Source organism: Stegodyphus dumicola, chromosome X2, assembly GCF_044657685.1.
Source record: "Stegodyphus dumicola isolate Sdum_Otavi_A_Nest chromosome X2, ASM4465768v1".
Lineage (NCBI taxonomy): Eukaryota > Metazoa > Arthropoda > Arachnida > Araneae > Eresidae > Stegodyphus > Stegodyphus dumicola.
This window is the reverse complement of record NC_140781.1, coordinates 110,996,319-111,018,350: the sequence shown is the minus strand read 5'-3', so window position 1 is coordinate 111,018,350 and position 22,032 is coordinate 110,996,319. Positions and strand designations below refer to the sequence as shown.

The window sequence follows — 22,032 nt, the reverse complement described above, 5'->3', positions numbered from 1 at the left end:
GACTCATGAACACATATAGTCTATATTTCATATAGACTATATGAAACAGGCGAAAGTTAATTTCAAACATAAAACTAAGCAAAATTCAATTAAGCAATTAAATTCAAGCTGATTTTCTGCAAAACCCACGTAAATATGAGTTCGAATTTTTCTCGAATAATTTGGTTTTGTTTAAATAAGGAAATTTGCCGAAATATAAAATATTCATTAAATAAGCATCCTTTCCGTGATCTGAAGCGAAGATTTCTAACTCTTTTGACCTTTTTCATGTTTATATGTGGGAGGCAGTCTTACAGCTATCATGAAAATTATTCATCAGCTTCTTAATAATGAGCATACAGAGAGAAGAATATTTTTAGAGAAAATAGTATATGATTATTAATCTCAGATATTTATTGCACCTAACACAATGCAAGACACTATTCAAATGAAATAAACACTAATACAATTCAAATGGAATAAATTTTGGTCTAAAACGCTTATACTCATGCTATGTATTAATTATTTTTAAATGCAAAATTCAAATCTTTGTCTTTTCTTTACTAAATAGTTATAAAAGTAGTTTTAACTTTGAAATATAAAATTAATTAAGTGAAAAATTAGTTTTCAAAGAAAAATACTTTAAGTTTATTGTTTATGATATTTTAATTTTAATGCAATTCGTAATATGTAATTCTAATCATTAATTTGACCATTAACGATGAAATTTAAATTCTTAAATAATGAAGGAAATTATAAAAAGGGTAGGAATGAAGTGACACTTTAAAGCTGGAATAAACAAAGAAAATTGAAATATTTTTCTAACCTATTTAAGAAATAATGCCAAGAATTCCATTGATTTTTAGGATTATGTAAACTATCAATGCAGGTTTTTCTCCTTCAGCAGTTATGGTATTTATTTATTTATTATTTACATGCTAATCTATTAGGCCTTACACGGAAAGGGAGAGATTACCCGTGGAGGTCCTTTTCCTGGATACTAGCAAATATCCGTGTTACACATGGGGGAAAACTGCCAAAACGCCCATGCAGCCAGACCGTTCGCAGGAACTTGAAGTCCGGACTGAACTACAGTGTTCAGCGGCTTCAGCGGTGAGATATATATTTGTTTGGTTTAAAATATATTGCATAATTTATTCGAACTCGCTCTGGAAATACAGTAAATACGTTCCTATTCAAACCTTTGCTTTAGTAAAAACGGCAGATTTAGTTAAACTTCCATGCTAAATGAAAGGATTTCCTATCGAGATTAATAATAATAGTAGTAGTAGTAATAATAATGATGATAATAAAAACGTACAGTTAAAACATATTACGAAGTTCCTATTTGGGATCTTTTCAAGAAAACAATATTTGGGAAAATATCTTTATTAGTGTTTAATAACAACACTAGGTTTAAAATAAATACAGTTTATAAGTAAACAAATTAGTTTGTGATAACTGCGTTTATATCCTGATAGTTAAAGTTCAGTTTTATCCTGTTCTGTTTCTTTGCTTTCGTCACAATCGATTGTCCTATTCACAAGTTTTAGTTCCGCCATGTAAACTCAAAACTGTTGTTTCTTAACTGGAATACATGACTGGTTAAGATTGTTTCCTATTCGCTAAATTCCTACAGGCTCTATAGTAACCCTCGAAATAAAATGTTGTTATTGTTGTTGTTGTTACTTACGCTCACTCGTCTGACAGTAACATCAGCCCAAACCACGAAATCTCTCGAGCAAGGAGCGCAAGGTACGCCTGTCGTTGGCAACAGCCTTGAGCACCTTACAGGTGACAGTGCGATTTAGCTCAGTTCCACCCCCAACTTTGATAGAGAGCTCTTCGGGTGGGAACGGGTCCGAGAGTCTCTCACCCCTCTCCCCGTCCACCAAAACACGTTCGGCTCGCCGCATGTTTAGAGTGCCGCCATGCCGCACCGACACTATTACATTTACAAACATCCATGCCTTCTCCGGGATTCGAATCCTGGCTCTTCGGCACGGCAGCCAGCGATGTTAATTACTATATCGAATGGGCGGCGAAGTAAAATGTGGGAGACTATAATTCGCCACCTCCTCTACATTGTATTTGATGTGCCATCTCAATTAGGCTTTACTTTTTAATACTTTTCATTTCATTTTAAAAGTATTTTATTCATTAAACAAGGAGAAAAGAAACATTTGGAACAGGAAAAGGACGTGAATTTTCCCAAGCAATATATATTAATGTGAAAATTTATGTCTTTTTCAACATTCATATTTAAGTGTGGGATTTACAGAAGAATATAATAAAAGAATTGTCAAATATTGTGGAAAATGACGAGCATCTGAAGAAAGAGTAACATTATTAACGACATTTTTAAAGCGTTTATAGTTCTTATATACGTTTTATAGTCTTTCCTGTGTATGAAATATGCTAGATCTATTTTGAAACGTTCTGCATTGGTTTTGAAACAGATATTTTATATAGATATTGATAATATCATTAATATACGCAACTGTTCATTTTATGAAAAAACTAATTTAAATAAAGGGCTGAGTAAGAATTACTTCAGTATAGGCATGATAGACTTAAAAGTTAGATATATGCATGCTCATTATTCCATTGGGACTTTTATACGTATATTAAGACTTCATTTGAACTCGTATATGTTATAGTAATTATATAAGTAGTTAGCGAATAATTCGAATTTTTATTGGTATTTATACATGTATGATTTCTTTAACAAGGTATGATGCATTAATAATGTCAAAATTAGAAATGAAATCAAAGAAAGATTTTGTGATAAAATAAGCTTTGACTTTTGCAGAATAGATATAAGATAATCGCATGATGAATAAATTCAGAATTAGAATAAATAATTTTTGAATATAAAAGGAACCACTTATTGAAATTGAATACAATGCTTTGTGGTAAATATGCTATCGCTTAAAGAAGAAATAATTAATTTTATTTGATCATCTAGATTTTTAGAGCCCGGCACATTTCTGTAAACGTCTTATTGCAACTGCTTTTCCTTCAAATTCCTAGATGCATTCAAAGATCGAAATATTAGGTTTCAGGAATTGCAGGAATTTCATTGGTATTTTCCCATAATGTACGCCGCAAACAGCTCCGGATCTCTGAAGCATAATAACACCACGAATGATCCTAATGACTACTTTTGACACCATTTCGAGACTCTGCAGCCATGTGTTTAGTGCCAAAAGTCCCAACCCCACGATCAAAGTGGAGCAGTAAACATTTTATTGGTGCTTGGACTTTTATACGTGTGCACGTGAGCATTAAGTGATCATTTTGTTAGACCGTAGCCAATAATTTTCTGAGAAAAGGAAGTCTCTCTTTTACTGCGATAAAGTTCAAAGACGAAACACTTCTTCTTAGAGCTCCTGATGCAATGCGGTCTTATTAAGAGCACAAAGATGCATTATTACCCTACCCTCTATGCACGTAAATCGAAAAGACAATGATGAAAACAGCTATGATAGATAAGAACGCGAAACAGTACCGTTTTGCTAGCTACCTGATTTTCAGAATAATGAACGTTACAGTTTCTTCGATTCTGAATAAGGATATTTTAAATAAATGCTTTATAATGGCATTTTCTGGCTGAGAGGCTTTTAAAAGTTTTTCATTATAATATGAAGCACGATTCGTTTAAGTACCATTCTCTGAATTCTTTCGATATCGTATCATTTCCACGTTCTTTAATTTAGCGTCTTGTGTTAGTGAATTATGATTTAATTGGTGAAGGGATCATCAACGCGATACTGTTTTGATCATGAGTTATGATTTTGCACATTAACGAAGCACAAGGGTACTTTCCTCCAGAATACAGTTTTCTCCAGAATTTTCTCCAGTTCAGTGAGCTAAACGCTGATATTTGAATTAAAATTTAAATATGAAGTCTTAAAAATGAAATATAATTAAAAATTAAAATAGCAATTGTTAGGTCTTTACGATACCAGACTTATTCGAATTTGTCTGCTAAGTATCGAAATGCTGTAGTAAAAACAATATTAAAATTCAGGTATTCAGTGGAAGTAGATCACACTAATGCACATTCTATTAGGAGGAAATGTGAAAAATAAACTGTTTTCGGGATGGAATTCAGACTCCGGATCTTCCAATTGCTAGCTGGATGTGCTAAACCATTCACGGTTACATGCCTTAATTTCTTTCATTCTCGACCGCATAAATGGCGGATGAAGAAAGTCAGAAGATGTAGTGCACCATACCCAGGTGATGATGAGTTATCGTCCTTTACATTTCAGTTCGATCACCACTGTACAGATAATTAAGCTTATCGGAGAGACAAAAGTGCCAAAAAAAACTATAATCTTATCAGGTGTCAAACTACGGATTTTCTACATTCTTAACAGGATATGCTAACTATTTGCACCACGAAAACATGCATCACAGAATGGAATAATTCGTTATAAATTATATAAAAATTGCAAAACAGAAACGAAAAATCATTTTTACAATGAAATCGTGTATAAAAGAAATTATAGTTTTTAAATAATTAACTGCGGACAAATGGTTTAGAAGTTGCTTCAAATACTTACTAAAATGACACATGTAAATTAAGCATTTAAAACGGTTTCACCCAAAAGACTTCAGAACGCTATCCTTCTGTGAATGTTTTATATCAAACACTAAATTAGAAACGATCTTTGTGTGCAAGAATTTTGTATTATAAAAAATTCGAGTGTCCTGGGAATTGTATTATTTGATGAATAAGTCGTATTATTATATTATGTGAATTAATAACTTAAAGCTTGTTTCAACACATGCAAATTGGAAATCTTATACGTTACAACTGTTTCGTAAGAAATTAATATTATTATCTCTTTCCCAATCTGCAAAATAATAAGATATTTGTTAGAGTACAGCAGAATGGTTTCAAAACGGCATAACTCATAAACTATTTTCTATACATACTCAAAAATTAACGGAAAAGGATACGTTATCAAAACGAAATGTTAAAGAATCACTGTGATAAGAAACTCCAAATATTTCAAGAAAGGGATAGGCATGAGTTAAAATTCGCTAATAGTTTAACGTAAGATATTTGAAAATTTTAAACAAGTGAAAGTTGTTACCGCAAATCTGGCTTTGAAATAATAAGAAAGCATTAATATGGTATTTAGTTTCTTATTTTAAATTTCAATTGAACTATGCTGATTTTAATATAAATGCCTTTAACTTGAATTCGTTAAGCGTTTTAATACACGCTCCTAAAAGATTTGCTTATGTTATACATTCAGTGTCACAAGCTATTTTAAATAATGTAAACTCAAGAAGAAATTACTGGTAACTTTGAGTTTAAGAAATTGTTGTTAAGCAGGGAAAGAATATTGTACCGTCTTATAAATGTCGAATTTTTTCTAAAGCTTTAAGAAAGGAACTACAAAATATCCATAAAATTAGTTCTAAATCTTCTCTTCAAACTCTAGCAGTATTTTTAGAAGTACGGGTAAAATTATTGAAAGAAGCTTATTTTCCATCCCTGACATTAAATATTTATGCATTAAAATTACTAGAAAAAATATAAAAAGTTTTGGTGAAAAAGATAGCACAATTTGTATCATGTACTATTAATTCTTAATTATGTACTATTATTTCTTAACTATGTACTATTAATTCTTATTTTACTATACTCTTCTTAAATCATGTACTATTAATTCCCATTTTCCATGAATAATCTAAAGCACAGATAAAATGATTAAATTATTTAAATGTTAAAGGAGAAGCTTTTTACAAATGTTTAAACTTATAATACAGTTTCGTAATTATTTTCTATATTTTTTGTAACTCCTGCTTTGTTTTATATGTATTACAAACAGTGCTTAAAATGCATGTATTGAATGATGCCATCTTCTTACAAAATACCTAAGAGTTGTTATAATCCCGAATTTTTCACTTAATAGTAATTTTACTATTAAGTGAAAATAAATGAAAACACGAAGCGTTTATAGTAAATCCGTAGTAAAAACACGAAACTTTTATAATGATGCAATTGCAACAATGCAACCCTAAACACAGGCTGATTGTTTAGGTTTTTAAGTTTTATTCCATACATATTCTGAATGTGCCTTCTTCCCTTAAAAAAGTTCCTTGAAAACAATTATTTTAAGATAATTAGTCCACGAATACTTTTCGAAAATAAACTGCCTACCTATTTTTCTCGCATTTTGATTCTGGCCTTTTTGAATTAAGAAATACGTTTAAGCAAAATCAGCGTCATTTATCAAACTCTGTAACGTAACAGCATATATTACATTTCGTTATAGATAATAGATTTTAGTTATAGATAATAGGTATTAGTTATTTCACATGATAAGTAATAAGGATATCAGTGTGATAAAAGATTTTCACATTAAATACATTTGCATAGATTTATATGCTAAGAAACATTATAAAATATTTTCTCCCTCCTTTCTGCATGCCTTTGTAGTGTAACTGGAAACAAATATGATAGCAGCCGGGAGATCCGGAGTTGGAATTGCAGAATTCTTCAGTTTTCTGACATTGGAAAATTCAAAAAGACTCTATAAATAGCTTTCGAACAAAAAAAAGTTGGTGGACGATAATTTTTCAGTACCAGAATTTAGAGATTGTATTTCCTTATCCCCAGGAAGAGTATGTAAGGTATTTTCTCCTTCCTTTCCGCCCGCCTTCGTGGTGTAACTTGAGAAGTACGCTCGACGCGTATTCGAGAGGTTCAGAGTTCGAATTCCGACGAGGGCGCTGGGGATTTGTTCAGTTTCCTGACGTCTATATAAACATAATAACTCTACAACATCAAGTGGTATAAGCTAAGCTATAATAAAGCATGCGGGTAAATCAAACCTTAACCTACTAAAGTTTGGCATTGTAAGCAATTTTGCATAAATGTATAATTCTTTTATAATTTTAAATTAATGTTAGTAAAGTTTTAAACAGTAATTTAAAATAATTAAGCAGGAATAATTATTAAAAGCAATTTTTAAAACTCAATTTTAACTCACCAAACTGTGTAATAATTTTTTAGCTCTGAAAATTACTTTAAAGCTGAAATAAAGAGCACCATGCTATTATTAAAACTAGCTAAAAGAAAAATTTTCATCAAGAACTTTCCCGATCTTTTTAAAAGAGTTTTCACTGGAAAGTAAAAAAGTGTAGGGAAAATGGAATGGCTTACGAGGTGAAACGTAATTCTTTAATTCTCAGCATCTCAAGCTGCTCCTCATCTGTCTGTGAATTAAAAAAAATAACTTAAAAGTTGTCATTTCAAAATAAATCAAATCAAGCTGAGTTGAATTGGAAAAGGATCTTAGTGACTTCAGCGTCGGATTTACTGTTGCTAGTATATTATGCATAAGAATAACGAGATTTTTTGTTTAAATGTTCTGATATTTATCTCCGAGATTAAAATTTTAGTCGCTGCGTCGTTAGAAATTTAGCTGAAATAAAGATACTCTGGTACTAAGAATTCTGAGAAAAGTTTTTTCTTTTGTGGTTTATTTTTCCCTCCCTAAAAATAAAGCAATGATCCTAAAGAATTGATACGTTATTTTGAAATAAGATAAGATAATTTAATTATGCATGAGTGTTTGGTGCTGGCAGGCTAAAATAAAGTAAGTAAATAATTATTCTAGAAAACAAAAATCTTAAAACGTAAGAAAGATGAATAGTGAGGAGACAGGTGTTAAAAAATAGAACACACAATAAATTATGAGACCGGAAACCTCTTGTCCATTTGATTTACTGCACTTTGGGGGTACTTTGAGACATTATAATTAGGGTTGATACTTTTTAAAGCAATTCTTAAGAAACGGATCCAGTAGCGAAAGAATTAAGAACGAATTTTTTCTTACAGAATTACAAGTGGGGTAAAATTGGGAGTTTTGTCTAATTAAACTAAGATTGTAGAAATTATACATAAGAAACCAGTACATAAAAATAATATTTTTTGATAATTTTTATGAATCATAATTCCTTTTCAATTTGTCCAGCACTATAGCGCTTAAAAAGAAAATTCGGAAATGCAAGTTTCTGGAATAGTTAATAAATGAATTCTGCTTTAATAATTTAAATTGTCTGTGCAGTTGAATACTATATAGTCGTTTCTAGATGTATAGATGTGCTGCAGTAATTGTTATTTTTTTGCGTTTAAGTATTTTCTACCTTTCTCTGACAGAATGATTTATTTTTTTAACACTTAGGTTTACTGATGTAACTGGAGGCTAAAGTCCTGCAGACCCTACTAAACAAACAGTAAGTTATCGCTACCTCGTAAAAAACAGATAAAATGTACAAGAAGGTTAAAATAACCTTTTTATTTTAGTCTTAATGTAACAGAAAAGGTACAAATTTTGCTACGGAAGCAACATCCACCACTTGCGGATATTTAATTTAACAGTAACAGACAATTAAATTCAGACGTTGATAACATAGTCTAAGACTGCATATTAAACATATAAAAAATAAGCTGTCTCAAATATTTTATCGGTGCGTATTTAAAACATCGGGTATCAAGAACACTAATGTCAGAATAGCATAGATACAGCGGCTCTCAACATTTTGACTAACGCGTAACATCTGAACACAAATTGAAAAACTTTAGTACCACCTCTACATTTTACAATGATTTTTTTTTCAGTTTCTCAGTAAAAATATTTAAAAAAAAATATTTGCCATTTGCACAAGTACTGGCTATTTGTATTAAATATGCACACATAAAAAAATATTAGATTAAAAATTGGTAACCATTGTGATTATCAAAATTTTGTACTTTAATTCGAAAATTTAGTATGAAATGTCGGCCTGCTTAAGAGAGATTAATTTCTTTATATCTGGTATCATTTCACTTAGCCTTAACTATAAATTAGGTTCCACTTTTAATTTTGTTTCGTATTTATTTTTCAAATATAACATGAAAGAAAAACCTTCTTCACACAAATAGGTTGTGCAAAAAAGACAATACAAATTTAATAGATTTATTTGAAGTGACTTTCAATTCTTTTTCTCAGTTCGGCCAAAAGTTAACAAGTGTGTTATTTTTGAAACCTTCAGTTACAGTTCAATCACAGGAAATTTCTATCAATTTTTCTTTTTCTTCGCGAGATTTTTGAATTTAATAGTTAAAAATACTTTGTTTCTTTGAATACCACCGGTTGAGAATCACTGGATAGAATACCACTTTTTAGCAGAGCTGGTGAAAAAATACTAACAGCAAGACGCGATTGCAGTATAAGGTATTTCCCCCGCCTTCCTAGCGTGTCTTCGTAGTGTAGTGGTTCTGCACACTGGGCCGGTATTCCAGAGGTTCGTGGTTTGATTCCCGGAGAAGGCGTTGTTAATTTTTCATGTCTCTTGCTTCCAAAAAATCTAATGTCCCTACAACAGAAGCTTTTGTTTAAAGATTCAGAACCTTCAGCTTAAATACACACAAAGCTAATTTGCATTCTGGTGAGGAATACAGAAAGGAGAAGTTATAGTAAACACTTAAATCAAAGTAACTAGTTAGTTAACGTAATATACTTAAAGCAGTTCGAAAAATAAATCGCTAAAAAACTGAAAGTACCACTCTACGCTTTCATTTATACTAAATTCAAAATGAAATTCATGCGGTGTTTAAGAACAGTTGACAGTTATATTTAATACACATTTATCAAATTAACTAATGATATTTATAGAATTCAAATGAAAAATATGGAGGCTCTATTGCTCTTTCCGATACCATTTAATCAAAATAATAGTTCAGTTCCGCTCCAACTTCAAATGACAATATTAAAAATGAAGAAACTGGCATTGATAAAATGAATAGAGGATAGGTAGATTCTTTAATTCATTAGAAAAGCTGGAAAATTAAAGAAAGAGTAACAAAAGACGGAATAAATGGTAATCGCCTGAGGAAGCAAAAGAGAACGAAAAATTCTTTAGCTCCTCTCTCTGTGCTTTGACTGACATCAATGTTTAAGTAAATAAAAAAATTTGAAAAAAAAAACCCTGCACGTATACATAATTCTAAATAACAGGAAAGTACCTATAATTAATTTTTAACTTTGTGAAATAACATTGTATCGACAGAATTTAGAATGTTCACAATAATTCATGATTAAGAATTGCAAAACTAAATTGAGATCTGTTGAACTTTGAAAAACGCAGAGCTTCAGAAAGATTTAGTTAATTCGTTAAATATAGATTTTAATATACATTAAAATTTCACTTATGAAATAAAGTTTTTTAAATAGAGATTTGAAACATAAAGGAAATTACAAAATATAATATTAAACTCCATTTCTTCCATGACATCACGGTTATATTTTCGTAATCTAGGAGAAAATCACCTTCACTGAATTTAAAATAAATCAATACAAAAATGAGATGGGAACTAAAAATAACTTAAAATTTCTCTAGAAACCAGGATCCTAATGGTTAGACGAAGTAAAGAATTAACTATAACTTCTGCAATTTTCATAAGAACACATATACATTCAATTATCTAAAAACTAGGTAAAGATCAGTAACTAATTACTAACAAAATACTTCAAGATTTGCTACTGAGAGACATGTTTAACATGCTCACTGACAACTAAGAGATGACGCCTACCAACATTCTGGCCTTGGAATCTCACTGCCAGTTTATTCGTATTTGTTCGCTCGATTTTGATTAAAAGTGCCTCAGCATGGCTTCTGAAATCAGAACGTGCGTATGCCCAGTTGCAAGCGGTTACAGCCGAAAACATCGCGGCAAAAACATTGCGGACGAAAACGTCACGGAGAAAACATCGTGGGAGAAAATAAAGCAAAGAGAAAACATCGCAGTTCTAAAACATCGTGGTACGAAATATCGTCGTCGAAAATGAAGCGGTTCAAAAACTTCGCAGTTTAAAAACATCGTCGTCGAAAATATCGTGGTAAAAATAAAGTACCTACAAATCATCGTATAAGGAAAGCATCGCAGACATGCGTTTTTCAGGCTCTGATAATTGTAAAAGGATTTTCGCATAATGATTTCTGAGCGACAAATATAAAGGAGGATATGAATGAATAATCCAAAAAGTTTCGTTTTTGGCTATGTAGCAATACGCTGATTATTGGATTCATATTTTCTGACGTATTGGAGACAATACTCTGTCCAATGTTTAAATTCAAACGGAAGAGTTCTATGAAAGACAGGGTGTGAAAATTTGTATGTGAATGAGGAAATATGTTTTTGCCATTTAGTTGGCTGTGAAAAAGTCGTTGTCATCTAATTGGTTGTGAAAAAATACTTATCGTTGAGATGCTAGCGGCTGGACAGAAACAGCCGTGATATATGTAGAGCGGTAAATATACCAAATGAAATATCCCTCCTAGAATCTAGAATTGATTCAGAGACAGTAGTGACGTATTGAAAAACGTGTGTGTGTTTCAAGCATGTGTTTCTTAGGATCGCCTATAGACTAAAAATAACTTCTTAGGATCGTCTGTAGGCTATATTTGTTAAAATGATCTGCTTGACAAATTGAAAAGGAATCTTCTGCAGCTACTGAATCTCGAGTAGCTGGTTGTACCATGAGTGAAGTCAAAGTGTAACTAGTGAGGAGACAAAAGATTTGTCTTCAGCTGATTCAATATGCAAAAGAACGTCTGGTTAAATTGACGCATAGAGTAGCTTCATTGGAGTACTACTGGCAAGAGCCGAGTGCTATTTATTGATGAGTCTAAGTATTCTTTGGAAATTAATTTTAGATAGGTTATAAATTTGACAGAAGCAAACACTTTCAAAAGTCCTAATTATATCATTTCAAAGATTATGGAATCATGGTCTAAATAGGAATCATTTTGAATGACCTATCTGATCTTCAAGCCTTTACGATGGACAGATGTTCATATTCACAATGCTGAAAAATACCGAAGTTCTTGATACTTATTTGAAGTTTTTAGACGAGCATTAGATGAAAATTCCGTTTAATCTATAAACACAAATTTGAAACTAGAAGAATTGTGTATTATTATATTTTAAGCGGTAAATAAAGTTTTTTGTTTTATGTAGTAGCTTCTACAACCAAGCTTTTTACTACCCATATCCTAAATTTGGGAAAGATATTAAGGTGTAAAGTGAGGTAAGGCTGTTTTAATTTGAAATAAATAACTGCTGATGTTAAGACTTTACCGGCTCTTCTACTAAAATTCGATGTTCTTCTAATACTTAAGTACCTATGTACTAATAATAAATACTATTAAATTATTAATTATTTTGTTATAGTCATGGTGCATGCGAATAAAAAAATCAAATGTATATAATTATGTGCCATAAAAGTTTCTATCATGGATGTAGTACAGTTCCATTCATATAACTAATGTCATTATAGTTATTACTATTAACGTAACCAGAAAACACAAAATGCACTAAATGTACTGAAATTTGAAAATGCATTTTCTGAAAGAGACATTAAAATTATTAAATAGATCATATCTTAAACGAATCTTTATTGCAGTTACCTTATTAATTATCCCAGTGCTAACCAAGTTTCCACAGGAAGATGAAAAATGCGAGATTAGTAACAAAATAGTCTAATTAAAATAAACTGTTTATTTAGAACACAAAATATAAACATTTTACCTAATATCTGAAAACCTGTCATATATTCTGTAAAGTCAGGATTGAATTAAGAGTTAAGGTATTTTTTACTAAAACCAATTTTAAATTACTCTTTTCCTGAGAAACTAGGAAGTCAATCATTTTAAGTGAATTTAAGTTGAAGTTATCATGTCATGCATTTTTTCAATATACTATATCCATTCTAAATGCAAATGAAAGATAACTTACCATGATTTCCAGAAATTAAAAATGCAAATCAGAGTTTTAGCCAGGTTTTAGCTCAACAGGCTGCCTAAAACATCTGCGGATTTGACGTATTACCAAAGTATTGTTTCATAACCTGTGGATGACTACACTTTTTGTTACCCAAATATTCTTTATATAAATTTGTAATTATTTACATTTACTCAACATCATAAGACAAGTCTTTAAGTAGGGAAATATGTGAAAAATTAAACTTAGAGTGTAAGAAAATAGCCACAGATGTATCTTAGAAGCAATTCCTTTCTTTTCAAATTATGCTGTTTCTGCCAGAGGATTTCGTAAATAAATTTCAATATTTATAGAGAGAACTAGAGAAATTCTGCAGTAAGCAACTAAAATGTAGCAATTTATAATTAATTAATTAGAAGAAAATAATATCGATATTTTTAAATATTACAAAATAAATAAAAGGTTTTAAAACCCGTATCATTTTTAAGTCCTCTAATAAGGAAGAGAAAGCAAAAAATTAGTTTTTTAATTTATTCCATTCCCTCAAAGCATTAGTAAAGAACGTTAAACAGATATTTGTCCAATCAAAATATCATAGATGGCAAAACTCTGAAGATACATATTATATCATTGTTTCTGATTATTCATACAAGGTCTAACGGTTGAACAGTTTGTATTTAAACCAACGGAACATCTGAATTAAAAGGTGGCCACTTTTGCTTTACTTAATGTGTAAGGAGACCGTTTACATGTCTAAAATGTGTGATGCATGGCTTACTGACCTCAGGCTAAAGTAGCATTCCAATAACAATTCTGGAGAGAGCTCCATTTTTAGTATCCTACGACGGATGTCCATTAATTTGTTCAAAGTCTGTTACAAATCGATATTCGCGAAGAATGAAAATTGGATATCTTGGTATCCTATTGCTACAAAAGGCTGAAACTCATGTGCGTTTTGTTAAATCTAAGAAAAAGTTTAACATATCATATCAAAGAACTTCTTTAGAAGTAGAGTTTATTTTCTTATTTCACTTGAGATGACACATTTAAGGTACTGACGTCATTCATCCTTTGGAAAAAGAAAAGAAAATTGTGTTCGTAAATATATTTGATGTTCCACCATAAAAGACGAATTGTGCTGCACTTATGTCGTTCAGTTTAAACAACCTTTTGAAAAATGAACAGGATTTATTCCTAAGCTTCTGCGATAGGATTTTGTGAATACATTTCAATATTTTTACATATAGCCACGGAAATTTTTCAATCGGGAAAAAATGATGAATTTCACTCACAGACATAAAACATAATTCATTAAAAGGAAATAATACCAACGTTTATATTTAAATATAGTTTTAATCTCAACTATTACGTCATATATATAGACAGAGAATACATTTCAATAATAATTGTATCAAGTGTACTAAAACTGCTTATTCAACGTGAAAAATCTGTCCCCATTAGAAAGCCTAACTGTCAGTTAACTCAACTGAAAGTATATTTATTTCCATAAGGAAAAATAAAGCTCGAAGGAATTTGGTCGATTGTGAAGAGCATAGTAATTTATCCATATATTTTAATTTAGAAACTTTGATACAATTCTAAGAACAGGTGGATATCTTAACTCTAAATTGTGTTTTAGGTACTTAACAATCTATTTATTGTCCAAAAATTGTCGTTAATAGAATTGGATAGGGAAACTCCTAACATCCATAAGTGAAGTGACTGTTATTCAAAAATACTTGAATAGCTCCTTCAGATATACTACAAGGTTACAACTAGAAGAAAGCATTACCCAGGCCTGTTGCTTACTTCAGGTAACTCAGTCTAAGATAAGCTTGCCCACAGAAAGAAAGCTCTTGGATTTAAATCATATTCGAAACCTAGATTTTTACATATATTTCTTTTTTAATAATTTTGCGACTTACTTATTAAGTATTTTTTACTCAGACACTTTTCTTTTTATAAATATTTCCGAGCTTGCTAGCTGTACAGAACTAATTTGTTCATTTTAGGGGTTGTTTGAATTGTTAATGCACTTGGTTTAAATGTGTAAGAATCTTTTTTCATAATCTAAATAACAAATTTTTTTCTAAACGTGTAAATTAGTGTGTAATTACTTAATAAAGAGAAAACGTTATAAGAAAAGTATTTATATAAATTGAATAAAATAAAATTAAAGAAACCTTGATTATGACATTAATCATTCAGTTGTGCATGTTTTATGCAATTTACGTCTCTGAAAGCTTAAATTTAAAATGTAACCACATGTTTCGTAGTTCAGTCACTTAAAAGAGAATAAATTCTACATAAGAGCTGTAGATTAACATCTGAAAAACTTCAAAACGTTGTTACCATTACAAAGAAAATACGAAGCTAATGCCCTAGATTCACTTTCATTTAAAATCCAGGCTTCAGATTCTCAAAGTAAAGCTACTTACAAATTTCATCTCAATACTTCTAGGTTACAAGAAGAGAGAAAAAAGGAAAGGAAGACGCTTCTAAGAAATTCATTTATCTGAGAGGAAACCAAGTTGATAAAGGTTTTCTTTCATGAAAAAAAAAGAACCTGCGGTAAGCCTTTTCTAGGACTTGATGTAGAGTGCTTTCATTCTCTACCGACATATGAGTTAGATGTATACTGGGAGAGAGGGAGCTGGATTTTTAAAAACTATTCAGTAAGTTCTGTTTGGTATCTGCTGTAAGGAAATGGAAAGCACACGTGTTAATTCTTTAAGGCCAGCATTACTGCATACTCTTTTTAAATCTTTTTCGGTTTTGTAATTCTAAATGTATCTACTCAAGAATCAGAAAATACCATTTTCGGAAAAGAAGATAAAGTATAATTAAAGAGAGTTATACTTTTACATTAGTGTCAGCATTTACGTTAAGAAGCTACTAAATATAAACTAACTCGAGGTATTAGCAATCATATCATTTTAAGAGGGAATACAGAACAAGAAAGTGATTTTCTGTTGTATTTAAATAACGTTTTGGATCAAGTTAACTAACACTGCGTGTAGTAAAGTGACATGCGTAATTACGTGTACATGCAATAGCAATTTAAAAGCACATTTTTGAGTTTTCTGGAAGAGGGGTATGAGGAGAAGTGCAAAATGGACCAAACGTCACAAAACAGGAAAATTAAACTCTTGAAATAAAAGCGAACGTGTTAGTGAAATAGAAATAAGTAAATTAAAGCTTCAATTATTCTAGCCTTCCAAGCGGCCCATTCGTATATATGTGTTCAAAATATTAGTTATGATATCTTTAATTACACAGATATGCATCTTGAAAGGAGTTCGATAATTAAAGTAATACATACATTGGATGGAAAGACTTCGAAACACAAACTCAGAGGGTAATTTTGTATTTATAATAAAAAATATCGCTTATGTGCGGCCTTTTTGGAAACTTTAGGGTTTAGTGGGCAAATACTTGACCGCTTGTAGGGCTAATTGCCAAATAAGTACAGGAAGTTTAAACACTTATATTTCGTTAAGAAAAAATTCATTCGCTCTTATAAAATAGAGTCTTCATGCAGTAGTAATAGAAATAAAGTGAAATACAGTAAGGGAAAAACTATAAATAATTAAAAATTAGCTGAAGCAACGTTTCTTTACTTACAAAGTGATATGTTGTAATTACGATAACGAAGAATTATAAAGAATCTCACGGAAGATATGCTATAAAAGAAGAGTTTCTAAAAATTAATTAAAAAACATAAATTACTATAATTCATTTTCAATGCTTTCCCGATTAATTATTCTCAAATAAGAATCCATTCAACCAGCTTAGCTTTTATGCAACAAGTGCTTTAAATCTAAGATTAAAAATTAATATTCTAATGATTAGTGCACGAGAACTGAGCCTACAGAAAGCTTATCTCTCAGTAATTCCGTTAATCCTAATGCCCATCTCGAGATAAAGACATCAAAGTGTAAACTTCTCAATCCCTGTAGAGATTTCTTAAAATATCTCTCATTCCGGAAACTTAAGCATAATTAATCCCTAGAGACAAACAGTGAAGATTTGCACATTAAGAATGGAAGAAAGGAATAAAAATAAACGCTTTCCCTGAGTTACTTGAAGGAAACCGTACTAACTTTGAAAACAAAAGTTTTCATTTCTTTTCAGGCACTTGAATAATCAGGAATAAATTTCTGTGCGAAAGGAAATACATAAAATTACGCGATCTTATGTAATTTTAACTGCAGCAGAGCATATGTAGCTTATTTTGGAAATATCTGTTTTGTATGAATGTCAAACAGAATTTATTTCATTCATGCTTCAAAGTCCTACAAACTGCAAAGAATCTGTAGCTAAAAAAAAACCCTTCTTGGGTTCTGAAGTCTTACGATCAAGTTCTGCGGTCTTATTGGATCAGTAAAAGCGTATCTGCTTCTGCACTAATTAACTTAAGCATTTCATTGCAGTAATTCTAATGATATGACGTTTAAAATATTAATAAACTCAGTTGCAAGAAACGTTGAATATTAGTTAATTATTGCAGCTCTCAGCACAGATGTATAAAATCAGAGAAGATAATTAAAGGTAGGAAGAATGAGTTAACTATTATTACAACTGTCAATTAGTAACAATGAAATAAAATTTGTTGCATTCTGATTTTAACTGAATGTTTTTTTTTATTTTTAAAATAATAAATGGGCTTTTAGTTTTACCAAATCTGTTAAAAAGAATGAGCAAAAATAACCCTTCCTTATTCGTTACAATCAAGAAGTATGGCGTTTAAGCTGTAAAACGCATTTTCATGTTACATAATAATCAGATGAAAAGAATATTATTCAAATCTAATTTTCATTATTCTCATTATTAGCATTATAGGCATAATTTTATCAAAAAGACTGTATAGGGGGGAAAATCGAGATTTACAAGATCGTAACTGATTCTATTTTTGAGCAAAGAAGAAAAACATAGCTTGTATGTTTTTTATATAAGGCATGAATTTGGGATTCATAAGTGTTTTTATAAATGGATTGGAAATGGAGATGTTTTATGCTTTTAATGCTAAACTTTTAGGAAAATAAAAGCTTTAATATATAATTTATTAGCTTTTTTCCAGTTATAATGAATTTATTAAGGAAAGTTTCGAAAAATAATTCTAAAATGCACTTTTGTTTTTTGCGAAGCGTTAATATTTAAGCAGTTTTAATTTGTAGAGTCTGTTAGTCTTTCTGAAGCAGGAATCACAAATCTACAATGCTTTTCGCTCCCAGACTCAATCACTGGAATTCGCAATTGGTAGCCGGATTTACTACCAATTATTTCACAAAATAAAATGGTAAGGAAAGCGCGTAATAAAAACATTAGAGGAAATAAAAGACAGACAGTGAGAGAAAGAAAAATTCTGCTGTTCTCTCTCTCTCTCTCTCTCTCTCAAAAAAAAAAAAAAAAAAAAAGTAAGATTCACAAGTTTAACTCTTTAATTATTTTGTGCAGCAGCATTGTTACACTTACAGAAATCACTAAAAAATTATTTCTCAAAAATATTTGAGCGGAATTAGGAATACCAATAATTTCAGAATTTTAAACAACTGCTTAATTCAACTAAAGTAGATTGAGTTGTTTAAGAAAGCGAGTGAGTTCTAGAGTGAGTTGAGTAAAGGTTAATATAAAAACTGTAAAACTTATAACTCATGGAAAATAGATAGTCTTAGCAAGTGAATATTACATATAGTGTGTAGAGACATTAGGATGTTTTGGAAGCAAGAGATATTGGAAAATTAGCAACGCCTTCGCCGGGAATCGAACCACAGACCTCAGAAATACCGGCTCAGTGTGCTGATCACTACACCACGAAGACAAGCTAAGAAGGCGGGAGAAATACTTAAATAAGTGTTAAGCTGATTAAAGAATCCGAATCTATAACCCAGATTTAAAACATGACATCTGACATTTAAAATATCTGTACATTGGATATATACATATTGTACGTATACTGTAACCAATTAGCGTACATTGGGAGAATATGTTAATGTACGTTTTGTTAATTAAAATATATATACTAGAATCCTACATAATTAAAATATTCTTTTAAATATGCTATTACATCATTTTTAAATATGTTAATTTTTAAACATATTCAACGGCTAACATAATGCAGTCTAATAATTCTGTTGCGTCTGATATAGGGCATCAATTTTCAAATGAAATGCATTTCAACACATTCAAGAAAGCTGAACCCACAAAGTAATAAAACGATAAAAAAACAATAATTTTCCGTTTACACTCAGTGTCCTGTTAAACTGATATAATAAATTTATTTACAAAAAATATTCTTGTTTCAGTTCTAAATTAATTCTATAGAAGCAATATGGATTGAACACGAGTATACCACTAACACTGAAAAGGATGATAGACCTTTTTCAGTAAAATGGATAGCAATTAAAATGAACGACGTTAAACTTTGTTTCAGAGTTACATTAATATTTTGCTCATATATTGCACTGACTTAAGGAATTTCTTGGATTATGAAATATACGTTTCATTGTAACTCCCCTGAAGAAAATTCGCTGTTTTTATGGACTTAGCCTTTCAGTTTGAATTATTAGTAACTTGTTTAACTTGAATAAACTTGTTTAACTGAAAAACGTTGAAGGAAAAATATATATATATAAGCCCAAAAATAAGGTATCTCTAAAGATTTTTTATTTATTCAGTATTTTTTCTAACTTAATTATCTAGGAATAAGTACATACTTTATTATTTATACAGGAGCCATCTCAGTGTATTTCATACAAAAATAATGGACAATGAAATTACTATTCAAGAAATGATTTTCAGGTAGTATTTACGTCAGATGACGAATTAAAGGGAATTTCGTCCTGAAAACTTTCTCAGAAAATGGCTAAACTACCAAAAAAGGAAACATCGAAGATTCTAGTAAATTATTGTAGAATTTTAACTGTTTAACAGAAGCAAATTTTTTGCCATCGTACGAGGAAGTTTCTGAGTGTATCTTTAATTCTGAACATATTTCTGAATACGAGGTATTTAACATTTTTCGTATTCCCTAAAATGAACGTTTTTATAATTTTTAATTCTCCCAGGGTACGAGGAGTAAATACTCATGAATTCAAACTCCACTGCTATTAATTTTCATCATTCCTTTTCCAGTGTTATCATTGAGACACCGGTTTAAAAATATAAAACTGTAACTGGAAAAATCTCATATATTATGAAAAGTATTATTATTATTAATAATAATTTAATAAAGGATTCACAATACTTCCTTCATATAAATTAAATTAGAATAAAATGCTTAAAAGAGAAATTTGAAAACAATGTATCATTATGTAAAATGATGTACACAAAAACGATCCATTTCTACTTTTATAAAAATTATTCTTATCGTAGATTATCTGAAATAAAAAGCTCTGTCTGAAGTGTCTTCAGCCTTAGTTAGTTTCAGATAAACGAAATTAATCCCACAATTCATGACAAAAAGCTCCATGCGAGCTTCATTTTATTCGTCTATACCAGCGGTTCTCAACCAGGGAGGATCTCCTAATTTCAGGTAGGATAAGGTCAGCCTTTTATTTACCTGTTAAGTATTTAGTTTATTTTGTGAGAATAAAAAGCTACTTCTTTTCAAATTTTGGTATTTGTCAACATTTTCTGTACCTTTTCTTGTTTAATTTAACAAACACATTAAAAAGTAATCTAAATTTAAATAAATGTACATATATTTTTCGACTATCGGAAAGAAGTCGGGAATGTTGGTCTAGCAGTTGTGAAAGGGGTGCATGGGACAAAAAAAGTTTAGAACCCCTGATCTAAACGACAAATAAAATCTGTTATTTAATAACATTTTGCGTGGAATGCTTGTTCCATTTTCATCATTGCATTTAAGTTACTGCGAGTACTATCTAAGAACGAAAATTTATAAAACTTATATCTATAAAATAATTTAACTTTCGTATATTATTGAAAGAATTGCAATTCTTTACACATGAATTCTGAAAACATATTTATATACTTTAGGACAATGTACAGTCGTCAAAAGAAAACATATATATATCATAAATGCACATATACATATACACAAAAATTCTGAACACAGTAATTAAAACAAATATAAAATTTTGCATTTTATTAAGGAAACTGTATACATACTTTTATCGGCAATTACTAGGATGCAAATGCTTGCTGTTTAAACTTGCTTAATAAATGGTGTTGCCACAGGAATTTCCTGAAAATTTGGAAAAACTTATGATTTAATTTTAATTGCTTTTAAATGAATTATGGGAATTTGTTTAAAGCTTTGATAAAAAAAATATATTTTACTCTGTTGATTTCAGAGTTTAAACAAACAAAGAGTTTGAACTGTAATCTACATAAAATTTTTGAAGTATTTTTAAGAGCCTATCTCACTACCTTACTTTATCAGCAAAAGGAATGCACTTGCTAACTGTAAATAATTCTGCTGATTCTCTGAAATATATAGGAGAGGGTTAAAAAAACTGCAAGGGACTAATAAATGGATTGCTTATTAAAAGTAGGATGTGAAAAATATTAATTGCACATTAGGAGGTACATTTTGAAACCAGGCAATGCGTCATAACAGTAAACTAATTGAATTCATCAGTAATTCCGGCGTCTTGCTGCGAATAAATAACTGCATATGAAAATAAAATTACAACAGGCGACGCCCGTTTTTTGATGGTAGGCTATTCTGCGACTGGCACTTTGAGCCTTTTCATTTATAAGCAGGATCCATATAATATAAGCTTAATCAAGCTTTTGACTTGTTTCGCCGTTTCGTAAATTTATGGCTTTGCTAATTTTCCTGCGCTTCTATGTTTTGTGCGAATGAAATATGTTTAGTTTTTCGCACTCACTCGCAGATGAATTGACGATCAAAATAGATCTGAATTCCCATTTCAAGTAGGGCTATGGTTACTACTCCATCTACTTGGCGGAAAACGCTTGTTTCCTACTGACAATGAAAATGCGCTTGTAGTAATTTGTAGTAAAAGTTTCGCACGAATAAATTACTCTAAATATCTGATTAAAATTCTAGTTTTTATAACAGATCATTCAGTTGCATAGGTTTTAAACTATATTACGTAATTTTAAACTGTTATTCAACTAATTGCTCAAAATTTCCTTAAACTAATTTTATCAAAGTAGGATTTAATCGGTAGTGTTCCAGCAGTTCTACGAGTTGCGCTTTGATGGATAATACTTTAACTACTGCTTTTTTGATTTCATATTTGGAAACGGATTTATTTATGTAGGTA

The 22,032-nt window shown here is 30.4% G+C and overlaps 1 protein-coding gene across 8 annotated transcripts in view; it reads right to left on the bottom strand.

Annotated features, from left to right (window-relative positions):
• Nucleotides 1-22,032, bottom strand: part of LOC118191362 (dual specificity calcium/calmodulin-dependent 3',5'-cyclic nucleotide phosphodiesterase 1-like) — a 264,033-nt gene that overhangs the window by 214,736 nt on the left and 27,265 nt on the right. For 2 of the 8 annotated variants that reach the window (XM_085810066.1, XM_085810065.1), the window contains exon 2: nt 20,906-20,981. The exons of the other annotated variants lie outside the window; for them this stretch is intronic. In XM_085810066.1, the coding sequence (XP_085666192.1) occupies nt 20,906 (1 nt within the window). In that variant the 5' untranslated portion in view covers nt 20,907-20,981. The remainder of the gene's footprint in view (nt 1-20,905; nt 20,982-22,032) is intronic. 8 annotated transcript variants of the gene reach the window in all.